The 25,633-nt window shown below is 37.4% G+C and overlaps 2 protein-coding genes and 1 pseudogene across 4 annotated transcripts in view; 2 read left to right on the top strand and 1 right to left on the bottom strand.

The window, feature by feature from the left end:
- Positions 1-1,115: 1,115 nt before the first annotated feature.
- On the bottom strand, positions 1,116-2,891 carry PIGBOS1 (PIGB opposite strand 1). Of its 2 annotated transcripts, none has more exons than XM_015537449.2 (2): positions 2,803-2,891; positions 1,116-1,477 (listed from the first exon to the last, which is right to left on the bottom strand). In XM_015537449.2, exon 2 carries the CDS (start codon positions 1,394-1,396, stop codon positions 1,232-1,234), a length of 165 nt encoding a protein of 54 aa, XP_015392935.2. In that variant the 5' UTR covers positions 1,397-1,477; positions 2,803-2,891; the 3' UTR covers positions 1,116-1,231. The 2 variants fall into 2 exon arrangements, with proteins under 2 accessions (XP_015392935.2, XP_015392936.2); XM_015537450.2 differs by lacking the exon at positions 2,803-2,891 and adding an exon at positions 2,602-2,766.
- Positions 2,892-3,014: 123 nt separating this feature from the next.
- The window catches only part of PIGB (phosphatidylinositol glycan anchor biosynthesis class B), a 39,694-nt gene continuing 17,075 nt past the window's right edge, over positions 3,015-25,633 (top strand). For both annotated transcript variants that reach the window (XM_015537448.2, XM_007081869.3), the window contains exons 1-6: positions 3,015-3,153; positions 4,930-5,065; positions 5,491-5,608; positions 10,482-10,586; positions 12,522-12,652; positions 24,140-24,280. In XM_015537448.2, coding sequence (XP_015392934.1) covers positions 3,021-3,153; positions 4,930-5,065; positions 5,491-5,608; positions 10,482-10,586; positions 12,522-12,652; positions 24,140-24,280 — 764 coding nt within the window. In that variant the 5' untranslated portion in view covers positions 3,015-3,020. The remainder of the gene's footprint in view (positions 3,154-4,929; positions 5,066-5,490; positions 5,609-10,481; positions 10,587-12,521; positions 12,653-24,139; positions 24,281-25,633) is intronic.
- Positions 24,986-25,080, top strand: LOC122239840 (annotated as a pseudogene).

Below are 25,633 nucleotides of genomic sequence, written 5' to 3'. Positions count from 1 at the left end.
ATGTGCATAGAGGAAAAACAGTCACAAAAGCTCACACTAAACTGTTGGAGGGACAGATTAAATCAGTATATGCATCAATAATTTTCACTTTTCATTTTGTTCATTTCTGTATCGTTTGAATTTTTAATGAACATGTACTATTTTTGTAATTTTTTCTTCACTCTTTTTAAAAAAAATTACCCATGCTGGCCTCCATTCAACATAGATAGCTTAGATTAAGTTATAATAAATTTACTTTTAAAGAAAAAGAAACAATAAAAGAGTTGCTTTAAATAAAGCATTTTGTACATGTGATTACATTGATAGCTCTCAATGAAAATACAAGCTTAAGATTAGAATAAAAATTATTAGTTCTTAGTGATTTCAAAAAATTCTTTACATACATAAATAATAGATTCATAACAAATTAATTCCACCTTTACCACCATTATTAATGTAAATTTGCTTATGTTAAACAGATCCTGTGTCATATCTGCCATCTTATATAACACTATCTTCTCTAAAACCCCACCTTGCTCTGGGCTACCCCAATTCTCAATTTATTCCTCCATTCTGCCTGGGGCTGAAAGACTGCTCAAGTATATTAAACCAGGCTAATTGTAGGCTACTTGAGGCACATTCTGCCTAAGGTAGTTAACTTGATCCACTTCATCTATAAACAGTGCTATAAACATCATTCTCAGCTATTTTAAAAATATAAAGGATCTTCCCATGATTCTGTATATGCTGCATTCCCAGAAAAATTAACCTCAACTAGGAAACAAAATACTCCTTAAGACATTCATTTTAGTCTTTAAAAAAATTACTAGGGTCACCTGGGTAGCTCAGTTGGTTAAGTGTCTAACTCTTGGTTTTGGTTCAGGTCATGATCTCACAGTTAGTGAGTTTGAGCCCTATGTCAGGCTCTGTGCTGACAGCGCAGAACCTGCTTGGGATTCTCTCTCTCCCTCTCTCTCTCTCTCTGTCCCTCCCCCACTCACACACACCATGCATGCTCTTTCTCTCTCTCAAAATAAATAAATATATTTAAGACAATACTAATCTGTCTTGGTTAAAAGACATAAGATGGCAAATAAAAGTAAACACAAAAATCGACAATGTTTGTTTTAAAATCATGGCCTATGATTTATTTATGTTTAAAATAGATTTGAGAAGTTCTTACTACATTATTTATAGTCAGTGTATAATTTCAATAGAACTTTAAACAATTGCAGTTCAATTCCATGTAGTATTAACTTTTCTTCTCTTCTGATTCTTGTGTCAATTTCAACTTTTCTTTAAATTCCACCTTATCTCGGTAGTACTCTTCAAATATTGGTTGATAAATATACATTCCTCCAGCAATTCCAAGGATGCTAGCAAAAAGCAGTTGTGGAAGAGTCAATCTCCCAAACATTTTGCAACAAATGTATTCAGTGCTTCTGCCACACACCGGTTTTGAAAAATTATACTCCACATCCAGGAAAGATCTTCAGATCTGCGTACAAAAAAAATGGGAAGCAAAGCAATAACTTAGCACAGCATCCCTGAAAAGATTCTATGTCTCTACCTTGTTCCAGAGTGAATAGTATTTTCATCATAATATGTACATATCACTTGATTTAACTAAAGCACGAATAGAAATATACAGGGAGTATGGCAAATGAGGGTTGGGGATGGTGTGAGACAAAGCTAAATCCTATTACAGCATATTCTCCATAGTTTTAAATGGATAATTTTTAAAATGGCAAAAGTGAGGGGGCGGAGAGAGACATACTGTTTACACCTTCACATACTACATGAAGCTAACTACTGTAATAAACAGCTCCCAGAAGTTGAAAGTGACTGTCAATCCAATCTGAAGTAGAAGAAAGAGAAGTGTTACTTTTCATTATTGCCCCCCCCCTTTTTAAAACTATTTTATGGGTTTTGGTAGTATGTGTGATTAAAAACAATTTTTAAAAACAGGCTAAAAGATTTTGTGAGTTCCCTTTGATGCTTTAGAAGGTACAAGTAGACATCAAACATAAATAATTTCCATCCACTTTTGATAAAAATATAAAGGAGATCTGGCTGGGTTTACTTTTAAAAGCTGAGGAGTTAAAACTCCACTATTTCTCAGAAAATTATACCTGAGAACACCTTAGTTTCTGGAGAAAACATGTTTATGAAAGAAGAAAGCAAAGTAAAAGATTTTCATGTTTTCTCATAGCAATCTTTCACCGTCACCTAGACCAGCCCCCGAGGTTACAAAAATTAGTGGCAGAACCGGTACTAGAAACCAGGTTGTCCTTAATATCGCTAAAATGGAGAAGAAATCTAAATAAATGACAGCTTACGAAGCATGCTATGGTTAATCGCCTGCTGAATGTAACAGAAAAAAAAAAAAAAAAAAAAGCAAGTCAGCTGTTTGGAAGATAAGCCACACCAAATAGTGAGATTCCCTCTTTTGCCGCTAGCTTGCTAAGTGACCCTACCCAAGTCATTTAACCTTTCCGAACCTCATTTCCCACATCTGTACATCAGCTTAAATCATCCTACCCTACCCACTTGGTTCGACAGTTACTGAGCGACCACCCAAATAGTGAAATGTCACGCAAACACGTTTACTATTTTCTTTACCACCAAAACGTCCCGGACGCGCGGCCGTGGCTTCGCTGACCCCGCCTCCTGCCTGCCCCAGCGCAAGGGAGCTCCGGCTCCTTCCAGCAGCTTCCGGAAGAGAAACCTGGGCTCAGAGACCTAGAAGCCAAGTCCGGGCAGCAATCTCACGAGAAGGAGAAGCCAAAGGAAAAACGCAGGCGAGCTGACGACAAAGCTTACCCGCGCCAGACAAACGTGCAGTATTCCGAAGCAAAGACAAACTTCGCAGGCCGGCGTGAGGAGGCTGCCTTTTCCCAGGTATCTCCGCGCCTGCGAGCTACGGCTGCTGCAGTGGCCAAACTTAATGAGCGGAAGAGCAACGCGCGTTACTTCAGGGTCCTTCTTCCGAGGGACTGAGGTGTCAGGGGATCCTCAGTAGGTATCGAAATAGGTGCAGGATGGAGCAAGAAGGTGGCAACGGCCGACTCTTTTTCCGCGGTCTGCAGAACCGCTCCCACGAGAAGATGAAGCTGCGAAAGAGAAAGTCAACTTTGTACCTCAGCCCCCCGAATAGCTCCGAGCGCAGCGGAGGTGAGTGATGGGGTGCCGGCGCGGAGCTCCGAGGCAGTGGCGGGAAGCCGCGGACCCTGAGCTAGGGCTCCATCTGCTGGGTAGGGTTGCCAAGAAATCGTGCGATCGAGACCGGATTCTCGATCCCTGCCTCTTGCAGGGTGCTTTTCTGCATCAGTTAATTCTGCCGCCGCCGGCCGTGTGGAGTGAATTTACAGGACGTTGCCACCCCCATTTTAGAAAGGGGGTACCCAGTCTGGGAGTTACCTGAGGTTTCGTAGCCGCGGAGGGGTTGATTCCTGGATGGGGTGAGACCAGGTCTGACTCCTAACCCATTTATTTTTCCCACCGCCCCCTCTGTCTTCTCTTTGGTATGTCGTGATGATGTTGACAGGAGAAAAATCACCCCAGCAAGTGGGTTTTTGATATGTCGGAGGGGGGTTTTAATATAAAGATGGACTTCTCATTCATTCAGTAAATATTTGAGCGCATTATATATACCAAGCACGGTGTAAGTGGCTGAAAAGAATGCCGCGTTTCTCTTCTGGAAACCTGAGACCAAGAAAGGGGAGAATCATTTTGCTAAATGAAGAAGGAGGGTTGTGACGCGGGGAAAGGGAGAGGCAGCTGGACAAATAGTTGAACTTTTAGGGATTCAAGATCACCTGTCCAAGGGCCAGTTCTGTGTACTGTTTATTCTCCCCAGTCCACAGAGTAAAAGGGTTTTTTTCACAAGGTATGCTTTCAGCAGATATATTTCAGTCGGGAGGTTTCTTTAAGTGTTTCTGAAAGATGAAAGTTGAGATGGGGCATGTATGTTGTGTTGAATGTACCAGTTGTTTGGAAAATGTTTAAATGTGATTCCTGGAGAAGAAAGGAGGAGAGTGGCAGGAATCTAGAATGATAGCAAAAGACTCAAAATGGATTAGAGTGCAAACACAAATGCTCAGGAGGCCAGACAGGCACGTCTAAGTAAGTTAAAGCACCTTATATTTCAGAACCAGCCAGTTGCTGCCAGTTGAGCTCTGCGTCAGTTCTTAGTTTTGAAATGCTACAATATAGATTTTAATATAAAATAGGATTTTAAAATGTTGGCAACTAGGTTCACATTAAAAAACAACAAAAAAACCCCAAAAACTCTGTATTCAGCCTGCAGACTGTCCACTTGTGGTAAAGAGCAGGGCTTTGGATGCAGCAGATAGACCTGTGTTGAGTCCTGTTTAGTCATTTACAACCTTTTTGACTTTGGACGAGACAGTTTAATGTCTTAGTCTCAATTTCCTAGGTAAAACGGGACCAATATCTACTTTTTAGCATAGTTTGGAGGGAGGATTAAACGAGGTAAGGCGTGTGAAGGAATGAACTCAGCACCTTGCATAAACATCAATAAAGGCTATTTAAAAACATACAAAGGACCATTTGATATGCCACTGTTTGACATATATAGAAGAGTTGCTCCTTAGTACTTTGTTAGCTGGTTTCTTTCATTAGATACCCATATAGCCTCAGGCTTTAGTTAACCCAGTCTCTTTTTCAGTATTTATCTTACTATTCTCTTTATACAGTTAGTTCCAAGAAAGATGAAAGGAGTGGCAATTACCCAATGGTGAGACTCTGGCCCTTGTATAACTTTCAGCCCAGTTCTGTTTTGACGGGAGAGGCCAGAGTGTAGAGAGGCCAGAGTTCTCTACGGTGACTTAACAGAATCTAAGCAAGGGGCCAACCAGAGCATTAGTTCTGCAAGTGGAACTTGCCTGGCTTTTATGCCACAATTACCTGTTTTGTTTTGTTTTTCAGATCTTCTTGGTGAAAACATTTATCTGGTCTTGTTTACTATAGCATTACGAATATGTAACTGTTTTTTAGTCCAGACAAGTTTTGTTCCAGATGAATACTGGCAGTCTCTTGAAGTTGCACATCACATGGTTTTCAAATATCCTTTGTAGTTTCTTTCCTATATTGCGAATGTATATTCATCTTAGAAATTGTGTTAGCTTCTATTATGTATTTTTAGTCGATTTTCCATATATTCTCTAAGTAATTTTAACTTATCAAAGTATACCATTATTTTATACTAATATTTCTTCTATATCTTTCTTTGATGTTAATATACTTGACTCAGCCTTTAACTAGCATGTATTCCCATAGTGCTCAGTACTGTGGAGGATGTAGATGAAGTAAAAAAGCACATTCTCATCTTGAAGAAGTTATGAGTTTAATTGGTCGATTCTATTTTTAGTTTGAAAAACCAGTATAAAATGCTGTGTTTTTAAGCTTCTTTGTCAAAAAAAGAGTTTTATGCATAGAAATGAAAATAGGTTTTGTTTCAGTGCTAACATTAGTCCTTAATATTACTAATTATGGTTATTTGACCTGGGAATGGACAGAACGATTGAGGGGTTACACTTATCCCTTAATCTTTGCAAGCATTTACAAGATTCTACATCTTTTGGGGAAAGATAGCGTTCAGCTGCTGGTAAGTTTAAATAAAAGTAATCAAAACAGTTATTAAAAGTAGACTTACTCCATCCTTTTAAAAAGGCTAACAATCTATATTAACTGATAGTAATTAAAAATAGATTTATTCTACCCTTTTTAAAAGGCTAATGTATTTTAACCAAATGATAGTGGTATCAGAATATTTGTTTTTAGAAAGATACTGCTAAACTCTGACCATATCTAGGAAGCCCACAGTTCCAAAGACATACTGTGATGTGTAACTCTTCATTACATGCTAAAACACAAAACCGAGCATGGAAGTGTCCTCCTTCAAGGAATCCTGTTAAGATATGCAGACTTTGAGGATGACTACATTGTATATTCATTATTTGGACTTTAGAAGTATTCTTCCTTCATGAAAGAATCACATGACAGCCGTGTTGTAGCTAGTTTTGTTTTTTTTTTTAATTTGCCAGCAGAAGACCATGTTATAGGAGCTTATGAAAACTAAATACATATAAACCTACTCAGGATTTAGTGTTGAAATTAAAACCTAGGGAAAATTAATTTCACAAGAATTTAATGATATACACAATCATTGTGCTATGTATGTAGTAATTAGGCAGCAGTAGTAAGTTAGATTGTAATTACCAGATCATAAATTTCTGGGGTCATTTGCCAAGAGAGGGTACAAAAGAAGAACTAATGGTGCCAAAGATTCTCTAAACTCATTTTCCTTTAAGCTGTCATCAGGTTAGACTCAGAAGTTTGGGACTTCCCCATTTTCTGTTAGGGAAGTGGCCCAGAATTCCAAAGGTAATACAAATCCTGAGGGGTTTTTGGAGCCTGGAAAGAAAGACACATGGAAGGATCATGGCGAAGGAGAATTTACAGCAGTTGCAGAGTTTCTCCCATTGATACATGCAGAAGTTAGGAGCTGTGAATTCTCTTCTCCTGTCAGGGCTTCTAGATTGTGTAGGATAACTATAAACTCTGGAAACACTGGCATATACATATTAAGGATATCTTATATGCCAAGAAGTAGGTTATATTATGAATGAAGGAGTCTTCAAGATAGAAAACTTCCTATTCCTTCAGAACCAACCCACTTTCCTCAACATGTAGCTGACCCACCTGGCCATTTTGTGATTTAAAGTAAGCCTCCTATAGTCCCCATCCCCACCCTGCTGTGTTCCCCAAAACCTCTGTCCTATCTGGAACTTGACCAGGTGGAGAAACATTAAGATGCTATCACTTGGTCACTCATACTGTCATAATTGATTGTTTTAAACATAGATTACATAATTTTGAAACTAGAAGTGGTCAGAGAAGTAAGGTAAATAGACCAAGGTCACAGCATGTCAAAAGCAGAGCTAGGAGAGCCAGGGTTGCTCAGGTGAGCGTCCAACTTTGGCACAAGTCACGATCTTGTGGTTTGTGGGTTCGAGCCCCGTGTCAGGCTCTGTGCTGACAGATCAGAGCCTGGAGCCTGCTTCAGATTCTGTGTCTTGCTCTCTCTGCCCCTCTCCTGCTCGTGCTCTTTCTCTCTCTCTCTCAAAAATAAACATTAAAAAAAATTTTTTTTAAAGCAGAGCTAAAACTAAATCCTAGGTCTACTTATTCACAGCCTAATGCTCTTACTAGATAGCTTCTCTCCAAACTGCATAAAGTGTGTATACAGAATTAGGAATGGCTTAGAATTGCACTAATATGGTAGCCACTAGCCACATGTGTCTATTAAACATTTGAAATGTGGCTAATCCAAATTGAGAAGTGCTGTTAGTGTAAAATACATACTGGATATCAAAAAATAAGTATAAAATAAAAATGTAAAATATTTCTGCAATTTTTTATTTTGACGAAATGATAATATTTTAGATATATTGGGTTAAAATAACTAAAATTAATTTTACCTGTTTGGGATTTTTTTTTTTTTTTTTACTTTTTAATTTGGCAACTATACACTTTTAAATTATGTGGCTCATGTTATATATAGTTCTGCTGGACAGCACTGGCTTAGCACATGTGAGAGGAAAGGGATATAGAAGGGAGACCTGAACAGGTTACCACACTGGGGGCTTTCAATAGTCAGAAGATGCACAAGGGCATTCGGCTTCTGGAGTTTAATGGAGGAATCAGGAATTTAAAGAACAGGAGAATGGTAAGCTGGCAACACAGCATCATACTCAAGGTTTACCCCTTGCATGTTCCTTCATACGCCCCATCCCACTACTTTTTATTTTCAAGGGCCATATGTAACCATTATTTAATTCTTCTCAGGTCCTTACTATAACCTAGAAAATTATGGTATCTTAAAAGTCTGGAGAGGGGGTTCTCTGTGCTGACAGCGTAGAGTCTGCCTGGGATTCTCTCTCTTCCTCTCTCTCTCTGCCCCTCCTCTGCTCTGTCTCTCAAAATAAGTAAACTTAAAAAAAGAAGAAAAATTAAATGTCTAAAAAAAAAAAGTCTGGAGAGACTTCTAATAACTGAGAGTTTACATCTCCATTTATTTTTGTGTTGTACTAAAAATCAACCTTCTTTTAAATTCAAGATTCCTACATGACAGCCATTCAAAAAGTTTTATTTATCCAGGATAAACGTCTCCAGTTTTAAGTATCATAATCAGATAATGTGCTTTAGACATCCTGTAATTTGTTAATATCTGTCTTAAAATGTAGGTCTCCAAACTGAATACATTATTAAAAGCTAGAGTAGGAGCACCTGGATGGCTCAGTCAGTTGAGCATCTGACTTCGACTCAGGTCATGATCTCACAGTTCGTGAGTTTGAGCCCTGCGTCAGGCTCTGTGCCGACAGCTCAGAGCCTGGAGCCTGCTTCAGATTCTGTGTCTCCCTCTTTCTCTGCCCCTCCCCCACTCACTCTGTGTCTCTCTCTCTCTCTCTCTCTCAAAAATAAACATTAAAATTTTTTTGAAAAAAAATAGAAAGAAAGCTAGTGTAACTACTTCAGAATACAGTGTAACCATTAACTCCATAAATACTATACTTCTGTCAATGCACAAGGATTCTTTTAGTTTTAGTGACTTCCTCATATTGTTGGCTTATATTATTTGTAGCCAAATTGGCTTTTCACATGAACTACTTTCAGGCCTGAAAGATAAGACATAAGCATATAGATCTTTATGCAGAGTAAACAAGGTATGTACATAGATGTCTTTTGCTGTATTTTACAGGACACAGTTTAAGTGAAATTATGAAGTACAGCATACCTTTAAGACTTAAACATTAATTTACAGATTTTTTAATTTACAGATTATTGACAAAGAAAAGGAACATAAAGTATTAGAAGCCACTGATACCTGATAGTAAAGCCACTCTAACTATAAAGTTAATAAAGACTGATCTAACAGAAATACAAATTTACATATATTTTTAGAAACACATCTTTTGAACAAACTAAGTTTAAAAAACCTGTTTTTAGGGGCACCTGGGTGGCTCAGTCGGTTGAGTGTCCGACTTCGGCTCAGGTCATGATCTCGTGGTCTGTGAGTTCAAGCCCCGCATCAGGTTCTGTGCTGACAGCTCAGAGTCTGGAGCCTGTTTCGGATTCTGTGTCTCCCTCTCTCTCTCTGCCCCTCCCCTGTTCATGCTCTGTCTCTCTCTGTCTCAAAAATAAATAAAACATTAAATTTTTTTTTAAAAAAACCTGTTTTTACATTTATTTATTTTTCAGAGGCAGAGCACAAGTTGGGGAGGGGCAGAGAGAGAAGGAGACACGGAATCTGAAGCAGGTTCCAGGCTCTGAGCAAGAGTTCAGCACAGAGCCTGACACAGGGCTTGAACCCATGAACCATGAGATCATGACCTAAGCTGAAGTTGGACACTTAACCGACTGAGCCACCCAGGCACCCTTGAACAAACTAAGTTTAAATTGTGTTCTATCATTGTGTTATTTTGTTAATAATAACTGACATTGTTTTAAAACTCTCAAAGATGTCAATGTGTAGCATTAGAATTACTAACTGTAATTAAGTTATAGTACATTTATTCTTTAGTTTTACTCTTAAATTTACTTTTTTTTAAAGTGTTCATTTATTATGAGAGAGAGAGAGTGTGAGCAATGGAGGGCCAGAGAGAGAATCCCAAGCAGCCTCTGGCTGTCAGCACAGAGCCTGATCCAGGGCTCAATCTCACGAACAGGGAGATCATAACCTGATCTGAAATCAAGAGTTAGATGCTTAACCCACTGAGCCACCCAGGCTCCCCTTAAATTACTTTTTAATGTCATCTGATTACTATGTTTCTATAACTGTGGAATACTTGTCCTTTTATGAAAAAAAAAAGTAATTTTATCATCTTTATTGCAGGATGGGGAAGTAATGTAACTTAGTAGTTAAAAGCACAGGCTTTAGAAGTAGGCAGACTTGGGTTTGAATTCTGGTTTCCACACTAACTAGCTGTGCAGCCTTGGGAAAATTATTTAACCTCTCTGTACCTCAGTTTCCTCACTTATAAAGTAGTACCTATCTCACAGGGATTGTTAGCAGGACTGAATGAGCTGATACATATAAAGTACTTAGTATGATACCCAGTACACATTACTGTATATAGTTCATAAAAATGTAACAAAAACCACTAAATGTCCTTGTAAAATAGAACCTTAACACAATGAAATGTTTTGCTAAATTAAAAGTAGTAGTGTTGTAATATATAAATTACAGAGCAAGAATGAGAATGATAAAACTACCTTGGGCATTTCCCTGAAAAATTAATATAATTTTTGTAAAAAAAAACAAAACTATTTTTGCAGAAGAATACTATATTGTCTATTTTTGTACTAAGAATGGCCTTTAATTGATAGTTGGATCAGTTTGTTGATTTCTTATGATAATTCAACATGAACCATTAAGATGTTTTTAATATCTTTTTTTTTTTTTTTAACTGTTGAAGATTTGGATTCCTAGACTTGCCCAAGCACTTCTGTCTGCTGTAGCAGACATCAGGCTTTATTCATTAATGAAGCAACTAGAAAATCAGCAAATGGCAAAATGGGTGGTAAGTCCTAAACACTTTAGAAACTATGTCACTTACTTCATTCCTACAGGCGTGAAACACATGGAAAAATATCAATTCTCAAAACAGCTTCAAAAGATAATTTATACAACTTTTTCGAGGTACTTCCATAATGAAGAATAACAAAATGCAAGTGGTGCATGCCATATATTTCCTTCTGATTGCACCTTGGGTGACAGAAGCCACTGATGCCCTCAAAATCTGTGAGAGGCTGAACCCTAGGAACAGCCTGTTTAAGGACCTTCACTCATCAAACCTGTCAGAGTCCTTGCCTCACCTTCCATAAAATTCAGTAGGAATTGCTAGAGGCACCTGGGTGGCTTGGTTGGTTGAACGTCAAACTTCGGCTCAGGTCATGATCTCGCAGTTTGTGGGTTCGAGCCCAGTCTTGGGCTCTGTGCTGACAGCTCAGAGCCTGGAGCCTGTTTCAGATTCTGTGTCTCCCTCTCTCTCTCCCCCTCCCCTGCATGCTCTCTCTCTCTCTGTCTCTCTCTCTCAAAAATAAATAAACATTAAAAAAAAAAAACTCTTAAAAAAAGAAAACTCAGTAGGAATTGCCTACCTCACAGATCACATCCACTGTTTACAGGCTTTGTTCACTACCTCTAGCTACCTGAGACTGAGCCTAAGAAGTACATTTTCACTGAAGCATTCCTTCACCTCTAGCTAGAATGTTTGAAATAGACTCTGTAAGGGAGAGAATGTAGTGTAGAAAACTGTCTTTTGTCAGACTTTTTATTTCACAGTACGGAGATTCCTGATCTCACACTCAGTCTTGGATTCAGCCATTCAGTGGTTCCCATTGAAACCATATTCTGAAGAGTGATTGGATTCTTTAATATTGTGGTTAACCTCACTTGGCTCTTTCCTAAATTAAATAAACTTATATGAGCCAGCTTAGAAATCTTACTGCCTTTTTAATCCTGTCTACTGGAAAATGTGTTCCAAGTTCCAAGTGACCAATCAATCAACACATTTCTGGAATATAATTTATTAAATATTTATTAATAAATATCAATAATTTAGTAATCATTAATAAGACATCTGCTGGTAGGGTGTTTGTTTGCCTTAAAAAGACAGATTGGAGTAGTGATTGACTCCTTCCTAATTTGATTCAAGGATAAAATCAGTCTCTATATACTGTACATTGCTGAAGGCTCAACCTAAAATGGCAAAAGCATAATGCCTTTGAAATCCTTACTCCATAGTAGCAGTACTAGATTCTTCTGGTTTAAGAAAAGTCTTTAAATCCACAAACAATTGGAACATTTTTTAAAGGCTACATTTCAAGAGACAGGAAGCTAGTTTAACATCCTTGCACCAGCTAACAAGCTTTTTGGAAGACATTTGCTTTGTAGACTTGACGGTTCTGTTTGCATGTTCTCCCAAAAACTGGTTTATTATTTTAGTCAATTTCCAAATTAAAATTTAACGATACATCCTGATAGTCATGTTTTTATTCTCTCCTGTGCTGTCTTAATTTTTCATCAAAATATAAGGCAACATTCCCAACCAAAGTCAATAAAAAACCGTCAAAAGACTTGTCAGTAATAAAAGGCAATTTTCAGGAATACTGACTGGAAGAATCTACTTATGAACTTCAGTCTTCTCTAAGCTCTATCATCAACTTGTTTTATGCCTTCTCTTAGTGGGAAGTGAGACTTCAATCAAATGCAATGCCATAAGAATTTACCTGAAAATATAAACTTAACTTTAACATATATATATGTGGAATCGTCACAGACCTGTGTGTAATATAACTTCTTGGAAACAATGTTTGGGCATGTCTGTTTTCAATATCATTTACCTTTTGATGTGATTTTTGCAGTATGTTGACTTGCTGTTTTCCATAGAAGAAGGTAATACCGAGCTTTTCCACTTCCCATTCAATATATGTTTGCTTATAATTGTTCTTAGTTTTTTTGCCAGTTATGCTCTTGGTTCACGTGGTATTGCTGTACCAGAACTCTTACAAACACCATGGAAACTGTTCTCACTATAATTGCTCTTTTCTACTATCCTTTGGAAGGTTCGAAGTCTATGAACAGGTGAGATATATTACTGTTAATAATCATGTACGAAACTTGAAAAATCTTAAATATCAACATATGTAATGTCTGGTGGACTCCCTAATGTTCAAGTTTATTAAAACCACACATTTTCAGTTGATATATTTATTATAGAAGGAAACAGATATATGCAAACTAGGCAATGAAGGGCAGTTTAATAAAAGGACTATGTACAAATGTTTAGTCAGTGTTTAGAAAAGTCAATAAGGAGATAATCAGAGTACCCCCGGGCTAGTCACAGGAGGAGATTTCTGTTACTCCTTCGTCCCCAAGGAGAGGAAATTGTTACAGGAATCCATATAGAACTGTAACGTTCAGAGAGGACCCCAATAGGAGACAGGCACAGCCAGCCTTTAGCCATAGCAAGGAGAAAGCTGGGGGGGGGGGGGTGGTGGTTAAAATACTCTGACTCAACTCTTCTGCCCTCCAGTTAACCAAAGCCAACCAGAAGCCAGAAAGCAAGTGGGCTCATTGATGTAGTCCAGACAGGTCAGCATCCCTCCACACAGAACAAGTTTAGAGTAAAGGAAAAGAGATATGGAAGGGCAGACAAAAAAATTTATGGATCCAGGAGATTAGGTCCAATATGGCAGCATAAGAAGATCCTGAACTCACCTCCTCCCTCAAACATACCAACTCTACAGGAACATATGGATTATTGCCTCCCAAAAAAGATCTAAAAATGAGATGAACTGCTGTCCACAACAAAGGGTAAAGATAGGTAAAAAAGGCAGAGACACAGTCTCACGACCCCCCCCCCCCCAACAGAATGGCAGCACCCAATAGGGAGGGTTCTCACCAGCTAGGCATTTATTACAGAAGAGCAAGAGATTGGTGCTCCACATCAGGCACTCCAGGTCCTGGGATCTGTACCAGAGAAACAAGCGCCCAGTACATCTGGCTTGGAAAATCGACAAGATTGATGTCCGGGGTCCCCAAGTGCTATCGGAAACTGAGATTCCCCACTTGGAAGGCTCACATGTAGGCTTGCTTACCATTTAGACCCAGTGGAAAAACAGTAGTTTGAGAAGTATCCAATAGTGACCCACAGCAGGAGGGATATCACAGGTGTAGAGGTCTTCTCTGTGGAGAAAGGGGATCAACTCCACATCAGGAACACCCCCTTCTTGGGGATCTGCATCAGGAATATGGGTCCCTATGATGTCTGCTTTTGAAATCAGTAGGGTTTAACTCCAGAAGACCCGAGGCCCATAGGAAATCTAGACTCTGCTGTTTAAGGACCTACAGACAGTATCACTTGATCCAAGAACCAGCAAAGAGGCAGCAGTTTGAAAATCACCTGAGCCAGACATAAGATTTAATGACAAATTTTAGTGTACTGGAGAGGCTGGGCACTTTCTTCAGGAACAGAAGTGCCAGTAGACACCATTTTTCTTGTCCACCTTCAGCCCAGCTAGCCCAACACTGGCAAGCAATAATTTAGTACTTTCCATTTACCTCGCTAGCATAGCTCATCATTCTCCTGCAGACCTGCCCCACCCAACCCACCCACCCTGGCAGGTGCCCCTCCAAAGCAGCTCCCACCCAGGGGGCAGCCTCTGTTGGGACTGGTACCCCTTCACAGTGACTCCAGCCCTGGGATGGGGGTAGACAGCCCTGCCCACCAGCATACCACACTAGTTGTGGCTGGGTTTCGGAGCCAGCCACACTGAGGCCTAATGCCATCCATCAGCATGTCCACAGCAGCCACAGCCAGGCCTCTCAGCCAGCTGTGCCAGGGGCTAGCCTGCCCACCAGCACGCCCACAGCATTTGTGGGCTAATCACAAGAGGTCACACAGCCCATACAGAGGATACCCCTAGAATGCCTGGTTCTGGTGACCAGGGAGAATTGTACTTCTAGGCCCACGGGACACTACCTTTAACACAGGACACATAGCTAATCTACCTAAAACCAAGAAACAAACACGGAGAGATAAAACAAGATAGAGGAATATATTGTAAATGAGAATAAGACAAAACCTCAGTTAAAAAAAAAAAACAAAACCTAAACTAAATGGAGACAAGCAATCTACCTGATAAAGAATTCAAAGTAATAGTCATAAAGATGCTTACTGAACGTAGAAGAGTGGATGAACTCAGTGAAAACTTAAGGAGATAGAAAAAAAAAAATATATATATATATACACACACACACCAATCAGTTCTTTACAATACAATAACTGAAATGAAATATATACTAGAGGGAATCAACAGCAAATTAGAGGATGCAGAAGAGCAATCTAGAAGACAGGGTAGTGGAAATCATCCAAACAGAAGAACTAAAGGAAAAGGAATTTTTTTAAATGAGGAAAGGTTAAGGGACACTAGGACAACATCAAGCAGACAAACATTTGCATTATATGGGTCCCAAAAGAAGAGAGAGAAAGGGGTAGAAAACTTATTTGAAGAGAAAATAGCTGAAAACTTCCCTAACCTGGGGAAGGAAACTGATATCCAGGTCCAGGAAGCACAGGGAGCCACAAAGAAGATGAACCTAAAGAGGTCCAAAACAAGACACATAATAAGGAAGATGCCAAAAAGTAAAGTTAGAGAATATTAAAAAACAGCAAGAGAAGAGCAACTACTTACATACAACAAAACACCCATACAACTACTAGCTGATTTTTTACCAAAACTTTGCAAGCCAGAGAGACTGGCATGATATATTCAAAGAGCTGAAATAAAAATAACCTATAATCAAGAATGTGCTACCCACTAAGAATTAAAGAGAGATTAAAAGTTTTCCAGACAGAAGTTTAAAGTTCATTACCACTATACCAGTGTTACAAGAAATGTGGAAGGAAATCCTTTAAGCAGAAAAGTCCATAACTAGCAGTAAGAAAATTATGAAAGAAAAATTTCACTACAAAAGCAAAATACAGTAAAAGTAGTAGATCAATCACTTAAAGCTAGTATAAAAATTCAAAGACAGTAATTATTTTTTATTGTCTTTTTACTTGTAAAAGTAAAAAGACAAAATTAGTAAAATCAACCACATCTATAATAATTAGTTAAGGGCTACAAAAATAAAAATATGTAAAATATGATCTCAAATACATAATCATGCAGAGAATAATGTACTGTGCTTTTAGAATGTGTTCAAATATAAGCAACTGTCAATTTAAACTGTTGTATACATAGTGTTATACATGAACCTCATGGCACTAAAAATCAATAACAGATACACAAAAAAATAGGAATCCAAGCAAAGCACTATGAAAGTCATCAAATCACAAGAGTAAAGAAACAGAGAGCTACAAAAACAAACAATAAACAGTTAACAAAATGACAATAAGTACATATCTATCAATAATTATATTAAATGTAAAGGAACTAAATGCTCCAACCAAAAGATATAAAGTGACTGGATGGATTTAAAAAAAAAAAAAAGACCGGTCTATGTGCTGCATAGAAGAGACTCAATTCAGACCAAAAAATATGTACTGAAAGTGATGAATGCAGATATTCCATGCAAATGAAAGTGAAGAAAAAAGTGGTGGTAATACTTAGACAAAAATAGACTTTAACACGAAGACTATAATAGGAGACAAAGAAGCACATTACATAAGGATGAAGGGATCACTCCAACAAGAGGATATAACAATTGTAAATATGAATCCAACAGAGCAGGACCTAAATATATAAAGCAAATATTAACAGACCTAAAAGGAGAAATACAGTAGTAGGAGGACATTTTAATGCCCCACTTACAACAATGAATAGATCGTCCAGACAGAAAACAGTAGCTCTACTGACACATTAAATCAGATGGGCTTAACAGACATAGAATAGTTCATCTTCAAACACCAGGATACGTTTTTTTTTTTTTTTTTTTTTTTAAGTACACATGGAATATCCTCCACAATAGATCACATATTAGGCTAAAAATTAGTCTCAATAAAGTTAGGAAGACTGAAATCTTACCAAGCATCTTTCCTGATCACAACAGTATAACACTAGAAATCAATTACAGTTTTTTAAAAAATGGAGAAAAAAAAACGTGAAGGTCAAAAACATGCTACTAAACAAGCAATAGGTCAACAAAGAAATCAAAGAGGGAATCAAAAAATACTGAGACAAATAAAAATGGAAACAACATTGCAAAATCCTTAGGATGCAACAGAAGCAATTCTAGGAAGGAAGTTTATAGCAAAACAGGCCTACTTCAAGAAATAAGATAAATCTCAAACAATCTAACCTTGTACCTAAATGAAGTAGAAAAAACAAAGAAAACCCAAGGTTAGTAGAAGAAAACAATAAAAAATCACAATGGAAATAAATTTAAAAAAAGAAAATATCTGTGAAACTAACAACTGATTCTTTAAAAGGGGGTGCCTGGGTGGCTCAGTTGGTTAAGCATCTGACTCTTTTTTTTTTTTGATTTTTTTTTAGAGAGAGACAGAGCATGAACGAGGGAGGGGCAGAGAGAAAGGGAGACACAGAATCGGAAGCATGCTCCAGGCTCTGAGCCATCAGCCCAGAGCCCTACGCAGGGCTCGAACTCACGGACCGTGAGATCGTGACCTGAGCTGAAGTCGGACGCTTAACCGACTGAACCACCCAGTCACCCCATGCATCTGACTCTTGATTTCAGCTCAGGTCATATCTCATAGTTTGTGAGTTCGAGCCCCACATCAGACTCCACGCTGACAGTGTGGAACCTGCTTGGAATTCTCTCTCTCCTTTCTCTCTGCCCCTGCCATGTGTGCATGCTCCCCCTCTCTTTCTAAAACAAATAAACTTAAAACAATTATAAAAAAATAAATAAAAAATAAAAAGATAAGATAAATAATGTTGATAAACCTTTAGCCAGACTCATCAAGAAAAAAAAGGACTTAAATCAGAAATGAAACAGAAGTTACAGTCAACACCATAGAAATATAAAGGATTATAAAAGTACTACAAAAAATTATATGCCAACAAATTTGACAACCTAGAAGAAATGGATAAATTTGGAAACATGTATTCTTTCAAGACTGAATTAGAAAGAAATAGAAAATCTGAACAGACTGATTTCTATTAATGAAATTGAATCAGCAATCAAAAAACTCCTAACCACTAAAAGTCCAAGATCAGATGGCTTTACAAACAAATTCTATAAAACTTTTACAGAAAAGTTAGTACTTATCCTCAAACTGTTCCCAAAAATTGAAGACAAAGGAACACTTCTAAGTTCATTCATTGTGAGGCCAGCATTACCCTGATAACAAAATTAGACAAAGACACTAAAAAAAGAGAAGGAGAAGAAGAATATTATGAGCCAATATTCCTAGTGAATATAGATGCAAAAATCCTCAACAAAATATTAGCTAACTGAATTCAACAATACATTAAAAGTTATCATTTACCACAGTCAAGTGGAATTTATACCAGACTTGCAAGGATCAATATAAGCAAATCAACATGATATATATACCACATTAACAAAATGAAGGTTAAAAAGCATTTGACAAGGGGCATCTAGTGGCTTAGTCAGTTAAGCATCTGTCTCTTAGTTTCAGCTCAGGTAATGATCCCACGGTTTCATGGGTTTGAGCCCTGCATCAGACTCTATGCTGGCAGCACAGAGCCTGCTTGGGACTCCCTCTCTCTCCCCCCGCTCTCTCTGCCTCTCCTCCATTCACACTGTCTCTCTCTCAAGATAAATAAACTTTAAAAAAAAATTAAGAAAAGCATTTGACAAAATTCAACATCCATTTAGGATAGAAACTCACAACAAAGTGGATACAGAGGGAACATACCTTAACCTAATAAAAGCCTTATATGACAAACCCACAGCTAAAAGCTTTCAGCTTTTCATCTAAGATCAGGAACAAGACAAGGCTGTCCACTCTCACCACTGTTATTCCACATAGTACTGGAGGTCCTAGCCACAGCAATCAGACAAGAAAAAGAAATTGGTATGGAAGAGGTAAAACTCACTACTGCAGTTAATATACTACATATCAAAAACCATAAAGTCTACACACACACACACACACACACACACACACAAACTATTAGGACTAATAAATGAATTCAGTAAAGTTATAGGATACAGAATTAATATATAGAAATCTGTTGTGTTTCTATACAAACAAACTAGCAGAAAGAGAAATTAAGAAAACCATTCCATTTATAAATGCATTTTAAAAATACCTAGGAATAAATTTAACCAAGGAAGTGAAAGACCTGTACTCTTTTTTTTTTTTAATTTTTTTTTAATGTTTGTTTATTTTTGACAGAGAGAGAGACAGAGCATGAGCAGGGGAGGGGCAGAGAGAGAGGGAGACACAGAATCTAAAGCAGGCTCCAGGCTCTGAGCTGCCAGCACAGAGCCCGATGCGGGGCTCGAACTCACGGACCGCAAGATCATGACCTGAGCCGAAGTCGGACACTCAACCGACTGAGCCACCCAGGTGCCCCAGACCTGTACTCTTAAAACTATAAGACATTCATGAAAGAAACTGAAGATGACACAAGTAAATGGAAAGATATACCTTGTTCATGAATTGGAAAATTAATATTGTTAAAATGTCCATATTACCCAAAGCTATCTCATCAATGTGCCAATAGCATTTTTCTCAGAAATTAACCCTAAAATTTGTATGGAACCACCAAAAAGCCCTGAGTAGCCAAAGCAATCTTGAGAAAGAACAAAGCAGTAAGTATCACACTCCCAGATTTCAAACTATACTACAAAGTTATGGTAATCAAAAAAGTATGGTACTGGCACCAAAATAAAAACATAGATCAATGGATCAGAACAGAGAGCCCAGTGCCTAGGTGTCTCACTAGATTAAGCATATGACTTGATTTCATCTCAGGTCATGATCTCACTGTCATGAAATTGAGCCCTGCATCAGGCTCTGCACTGGGCATGGAGCCTGCTTGAGATTCTCTCTCTCCCTCTCCCTTTGCCCCTCCCCCATTTTGTGTGCTCATGCTCTGTCTGAAAGAAAGAAAGAAAGAAAGAAAGAGAAAGAAAGACAAAGAAAAAAGAAAGAAAGACAAAGAAAAAAGAAAGAAAAGAAAGAAAGAAAGAAAGAAAGAAAGAAAGAAAGAAAGAAAGAAAGAAAGAAAAGAGAGCCTAGAAATAAACCCTCACTTCTGTGGTCAATTAATCTATGACAAAGCTAGGCAGGAATATACAATGGGTAAAAGACAGTCTCTTCAAAAAGTAGTGTTGGGAAAACTGGATGGCTACATGGAAAAGACTGAAACTCAACCACTTTTTTCAAACCATATACAAAAAAAATAAAACAGATTAAAGACCTAAATGTAAGACCTTTAACCATAAAACTCCCAAAAGAAAACAGGTTGTAAACTCTTGGATGTCAGTTTTAGCAATATATTTTTAGATCTGTCTCCCCAGGCAAGAGCAACAAAATTAAAAATAAGCTATTGGGACTACCTGGAAATAAAAAGCTTTTTTGCACATCAAAGGGAACCAACAAAATTTAGAGGCAACCTACTGAATGGGAGAAGATATTTTCAAATGATATATCTGGTAAGGGGTTAATATCCAAAATACATAAAGAATACTACAATTAAAAATCACATGAAAAAAATGGGCAGAAGACCTAAATAGACACTTTTCCAAAGAAGACCTATAGATGGCCAACAAACATGAAAATATGCTAAACATAACTAACCATTAGAGAAATGCAAATCAAAACTACAATGAGATATCACCTCACACCTCTCAGAATGGCTATATCAAATAGACAAAAAAATAAGTGCTGGCTTGGATTGGAGAAAAGGGATCCCTCATGCACTGTTGGCAGGAATGTAAATTGTTGCAGCCACTATGGAAAACAGTATGGAAGTTCCTCCAAAAATTAAAAATAGAAATACCATACATATAGTCCAGCAATTCCACATCTGGGTATTTATCCAAAGAAAATGAAAACATTAATACACACTTCTGTTTACTGCAGCATTATTTACAATAGGCAACATACAGAGGTGACCTAAGTATCCATCGATAGATTAATGGATAGAGAAGGTTTGGCATGTGTGTGTGTGCACGCACATGCGTGTACACACACACACACACAGACACACACAGTGGAATATTACTTAGCCATAAAAAAGAATGAAATCTTGCCATTTACAACAACATGGATGGACCTAGAGGATATTAGTGAGGTAAGTCAGACAGACAAAGATAATTACCATATTATTTCACTTAAAAGTGGAATCTAAAAAACAAAACAAATGAACAAACTTAACAAACAGACTCACAAATACAGGGAACAAACTGGTGGTTGCCAGATGGGAGGAGGGGTGATTGGATGGGAAAAACATGTGAACGGGATTATGAGGTACAAAGTTCCATTTATAAAGTAAATAAGTCATGAAGATATAAAGTATAGCATTGGGAATATAGTCAGTAATGTTGTAATAACTTTGTATAGTAACAGATGATAACTATATTTATTGTGGTAAGCATTTTATAATGTACATGTCAGATCACTATATTGTACACTTGAAACTAATAATACTGTGTATCAACTATACTTCAATTTTAAAAAGTAAATTAAAAAATATATATGGGCCTGATTTGGGCTTGTATAACAGGGGAAGCAAATGCCAAGCAAAGGGAACAACATGAGCAAAAACACAGGCTGTAAAAGGGTTTTATCTTATTGTGGGCAGGTTGTCCATTCTGCCACACACTCTAGTATTCTCACTTCTGTAGTGAGAAGAGAAGAATAAGGGATGAGTCAGAAATGGGACTCTGCCCTTCTGCAGAATTTAGACTTTATTCTGTAGGTTGTAAGAAACTATCGAATATTGAAGACTTTTGAAAAGCATGACATAACCAAATATGATTTAGAAAGAATTCTCTTGCAGTACCAGTATTTAGGATATAGTGAAAGGGGGAAAGCCAGAATTTGATCTAATTAAAAAACTAGTATCCATTCTTCCTATATAAAAAGGTTGTTGGGAGAATCAAATCAAATAAAATCGTTTCTGCATTAGACTCCTGATTGCAAGAATAGGCATTCAGTTAAGCATACCTATATGATGAGAGCGTTACTGTAAGGTTAAAAATAAAAAATAAGGAAAAGAGGCACCTTGTAGCCAGGCGCAGAAGAAAATTATAGAATATCTCAGCCACATAAATGAAATGAATGAATTTTATAGAATCCAAGGCAGTTTTGAGGAAAAGTCTGTTCTGTTGTGTCTTTATAGCCTCGTCTGTGAATCTGTTTTGGTTGTCTAATTTTAAGCTTATAGCTAGTCTCCCTTTCTGTCCTCACTACCAACTGTCCAACATTCTCTATACATTCAGTTTGAGAAAATCTGATTAGGTCTGTTAAATGCATTATCCCTATTTGGACATAGTTTCACACTAGCCTGTCTTAGATTGCCTGGGTTCAGATGCCCTCCCCTGATTCAGTCAAGCAGGGAAGGTCATGTAGAACAGACGACTACTGCATAAGCATTCTTCCCTGGATAAGCATGACAGGTACTATTCCTGGCCTTAGAATATATGACATTTTGCAAACTTCTTTAAAAATGCAGTTATTACAGGAGGGCCTGGGTGGCTCAGTCGGTTAATTGTCTGACTTCGGCTCAGGTCATGATCTCACAGTTGGGGAGTTCGAGCCCCGCGTCAGGCTCCTCATTGACAGTGCGGAGCCTGCTTGGGATTCTCTCTCTCTCTCCCTCTCAAAATAAATTAACTTAAAAAAATTTTTTAATAAAATAAAATGCAATTATTATAAATGAAAGATTTAATGATGGTGTGAGAATACCTAAGCATTGATTTCGGTAAAATGATAATAAAATGTCTCTCATTAGAATTCAGTGAGAATCTATATAAAACATATAGCACAGGGTCTCTTACAAAGTAAGTGCTCAGTAAGTGTTGCTGATGACAATGATGTTAATTAAGTAAAGGAATATTTGAGGGCAATACAAAGGAAGGAAGGAAGGAAGGAAGGAAGGAAGGAAGGAAGGAAGGCAGGCAGGCAAGGAAGGAAAGCTTGACGAAGGGGAGGAGGGGGGAGGAGAGGAGGAAAGGAAGGAGGGAGGGAGAGGGACGAAGGAAGGAAGGAAGGAAAGAAAGAAAACAAGAACTATGAAAATATTCCTGACAAGTGACAGAACTTGATGTAAAATGATGGGAATGGGAAGGAAACAAAGTGGATGTGTGGGATGAGATACTGCTATTTAAGGGACTCTAAAATTTTAAGACTGAGAAACTGAGTGATACTATTAAATATTAGACACTGAACAGTTTTCAGAGAAGGTTTGGAGCTTATTTCAGACACTTTGATTTTGAATGCCAGTAGAGATCTGTGTAGAAATACTCAGAAAAAAAGTAAGAAATACAAGTGTGAAAGTTTGGAGTGAGGTTAGGACTACAAGTGTACATCCATCCGGGGATGCTGTTAGTAGTTTCACTACAGCAGAGGTTGCATTAGGATGTATGCAAAACAAACCAACCTATGAATATATTTTATTTCACCTGCACAGTGGCTTTTGTTTTGTTTTTTGAAGAAACTACTTGGAAACATTTTAAAATTGGGAGATCCTACATAAAATCTGGATTTCTGGTTTCTTTTGAAAAAATGAGAGGCCCAGCAACATTTTGGGCAAGGATTCCTTCGTGTATCAGAGCCTCCCCATGGTCTGCATCACTCATTTTTATTTATGTGGTCTCTGTAGGCACTTGAATTTGAAATCCCTGCTCTTATATCCTCACCAACATCAGAAATTTCTCTATAGCTACTTATTAGTTAATAGATATATAATGGTACCATAAAGTTGTTTTGTTTTCCTTGCTTTAAATTTTAAGCAGGGCTAAGTCTATTTCCATGTAATAATCTACTGTCTGTAGTCCTCATGATTAAATTATTAGTCTCCTTTAGCCAGTTACTGAGAGAAGTCCTAATAATAAAAATCCACATTTCTATCCATGCTCTTAGAGTTTGTATAGTAGGGTTTGTTTTTTTAAATCAATTATACATACATATTTTTCATTTGGATAAAATTAGCAGCTTACTTTCAAAAGAAGATCATATGTACTCAGAAGCTCATCATTGCCTAAATAATCCTAATGTTTCCTTAAATGCATTTATTTTCTTTTTCTTAGAGAATGGTTTTGTGTGACTTTCTTTTATCTCCTTAAGAGAGACTTGATCATTTTTCCATCGGGAAAGCAATTGGCAGAGTTGTATAGCTAAAAATTATTATACCTTTCAGCAAACAAGACCAACATTAAGACAATGAATAGCTTCTTAATTTAAAAGACTAGAATTGGGATATCAGAGCTGGAAAAGACCTTAGATATTACCTCTTTTTATGGATAAGAAAAATTAAGAGTCAGAAGTATAAGTAACTTACCCAAGATCACATAGCTATTTATACCAAAAGGAAAATGCTATTATTTTTTTAAATGTTATATTACAGCATAAATTGTAGATCACTTCTAAACTTGTTTCCTATAACACATTTTCCTTGCTTATAGTGTCAAGTACTCATCCCTGGTGGCACTTGCCTTCATAATTCGTCCCACAGCTGTCATTCCATGGATACCTTTGGTCTTCAGACATTTCTGGCAAGAACAGAAAAAGCTTGATCTTATTCTGTATCAGTTTTTACCTATAGGGTAAGTATGGCTACAATCCATCCATTAATTTTAATAACCTATAAATTATAGATTATGAACAAGATTTTACATTTGTAGTCAATTATTATATCTTTTAATGTCAATGAGAATTATCAGACTAAGGAAACAATATTTCCAAATTTATATTTTATATTTTTATATTTATGATTATGGTTAATTGTAATTAATTTGCTTCAGTGGGAATCTTTGCAATTTTTCTAATTTAGAACTTTTTATACTTCATTTCCTAAATATGTCTCAAATACATTTTAGAAATATGTGATTCTTTTATATTTGTGTAAGGCTTTATAATTTATAATGTGTATTTAAGTATCATTTCATGATCACAATTCTTGGATCTAGACAATGTAGGTATTTTTAGTTTGTAGTAGAGGAAACAGACAAAATTAAAACCGAGTTAGCTAGAGTCATTGGTTGGTAGCTGTGATAGAACTGGGATTGAAACCCATGTCTTCTGTGCTCAGTTCACCAGCATATATACTAAAGTTAGGGGGGCGCCTGGGTGGCTCAGTCAGTTAAGCATCCAACTTCGGCTCAGTGCATGATCTCACAGTAAGGCTCTGTGCTGCCAGCTCAGAGCCTGGAGCCTGCTTTGGATTCTCTGTCTCTGTCTCTGTCTGCCCCTCCCCCACTTGCACTCTGTCTCTCTCTCTCTCTCTCTCCCTCTCTCTTTCTCAAAAATAAACAGTAAAAACAAAAAGGTTTATACTAAAATTGGAACAATACAAAGAAGATTAGCATGGCCCCTGTGCAAAAAACAACCCGTTTCTTCTAATTTTGAGCTCCTAGGATCATACATATCCCAAGTATCTAGTAGAGTATTCAAAATAATTATTTATTGAAAGGGCTGCATGCATTCTCTTATAACAATAATCTTTTTAATATACTAGTATTCATGCTGTCTGAGTATTTTTGGGTAGGAGTTAAAAAGGGCTAAATCATCTGGAAGCCAAGTTGCCACTGCTGTCATTTCTCAGATTAACATTGTTTTTAATGTATTATATTCATTCAGTAAATATTTGTTTAATCCTAGTATGTGCCAGGTACTGTCCCAGGTGCCAGAGATATAGCAACTTAACAAAGTCCCTGCCTTTATGAAATTTATATTGTAGTGGGAGAAGACCATTAAAAACATGAGTAATATATATTTGTCAATTGATAATACATGCTATAGGGAAAAATAACAAGAGATAAGCATAGAATGCTAGTGTAGGAGGGAAGCAGTTATTTTTTATAGGGTAAATGGGGAAGACCACCATGATAAGGTGACATTGGAGCCAAAACCTAAAGGAATTGAGATAATGAGATAAGGAAAGAATATTACAGGCAGAG

This window comes from Panthera tigris, chromosome B3 (assembly GCF_018350195.1).
Source record: "Panthera tigris isolate Pti1 chromosome B3, P.tigris_Pti1_mat1.1, whole genome shotgun sequence".
Classification (NCBI taxonomy): Eukaryota; Metazoa; Chordata; class Mammalia; order Carnivora; family Felidae; genus Panthera; species Panthera tigris.
This window is presented reverse-complemented; position numbering and strand designations above follow the sequence as displayed.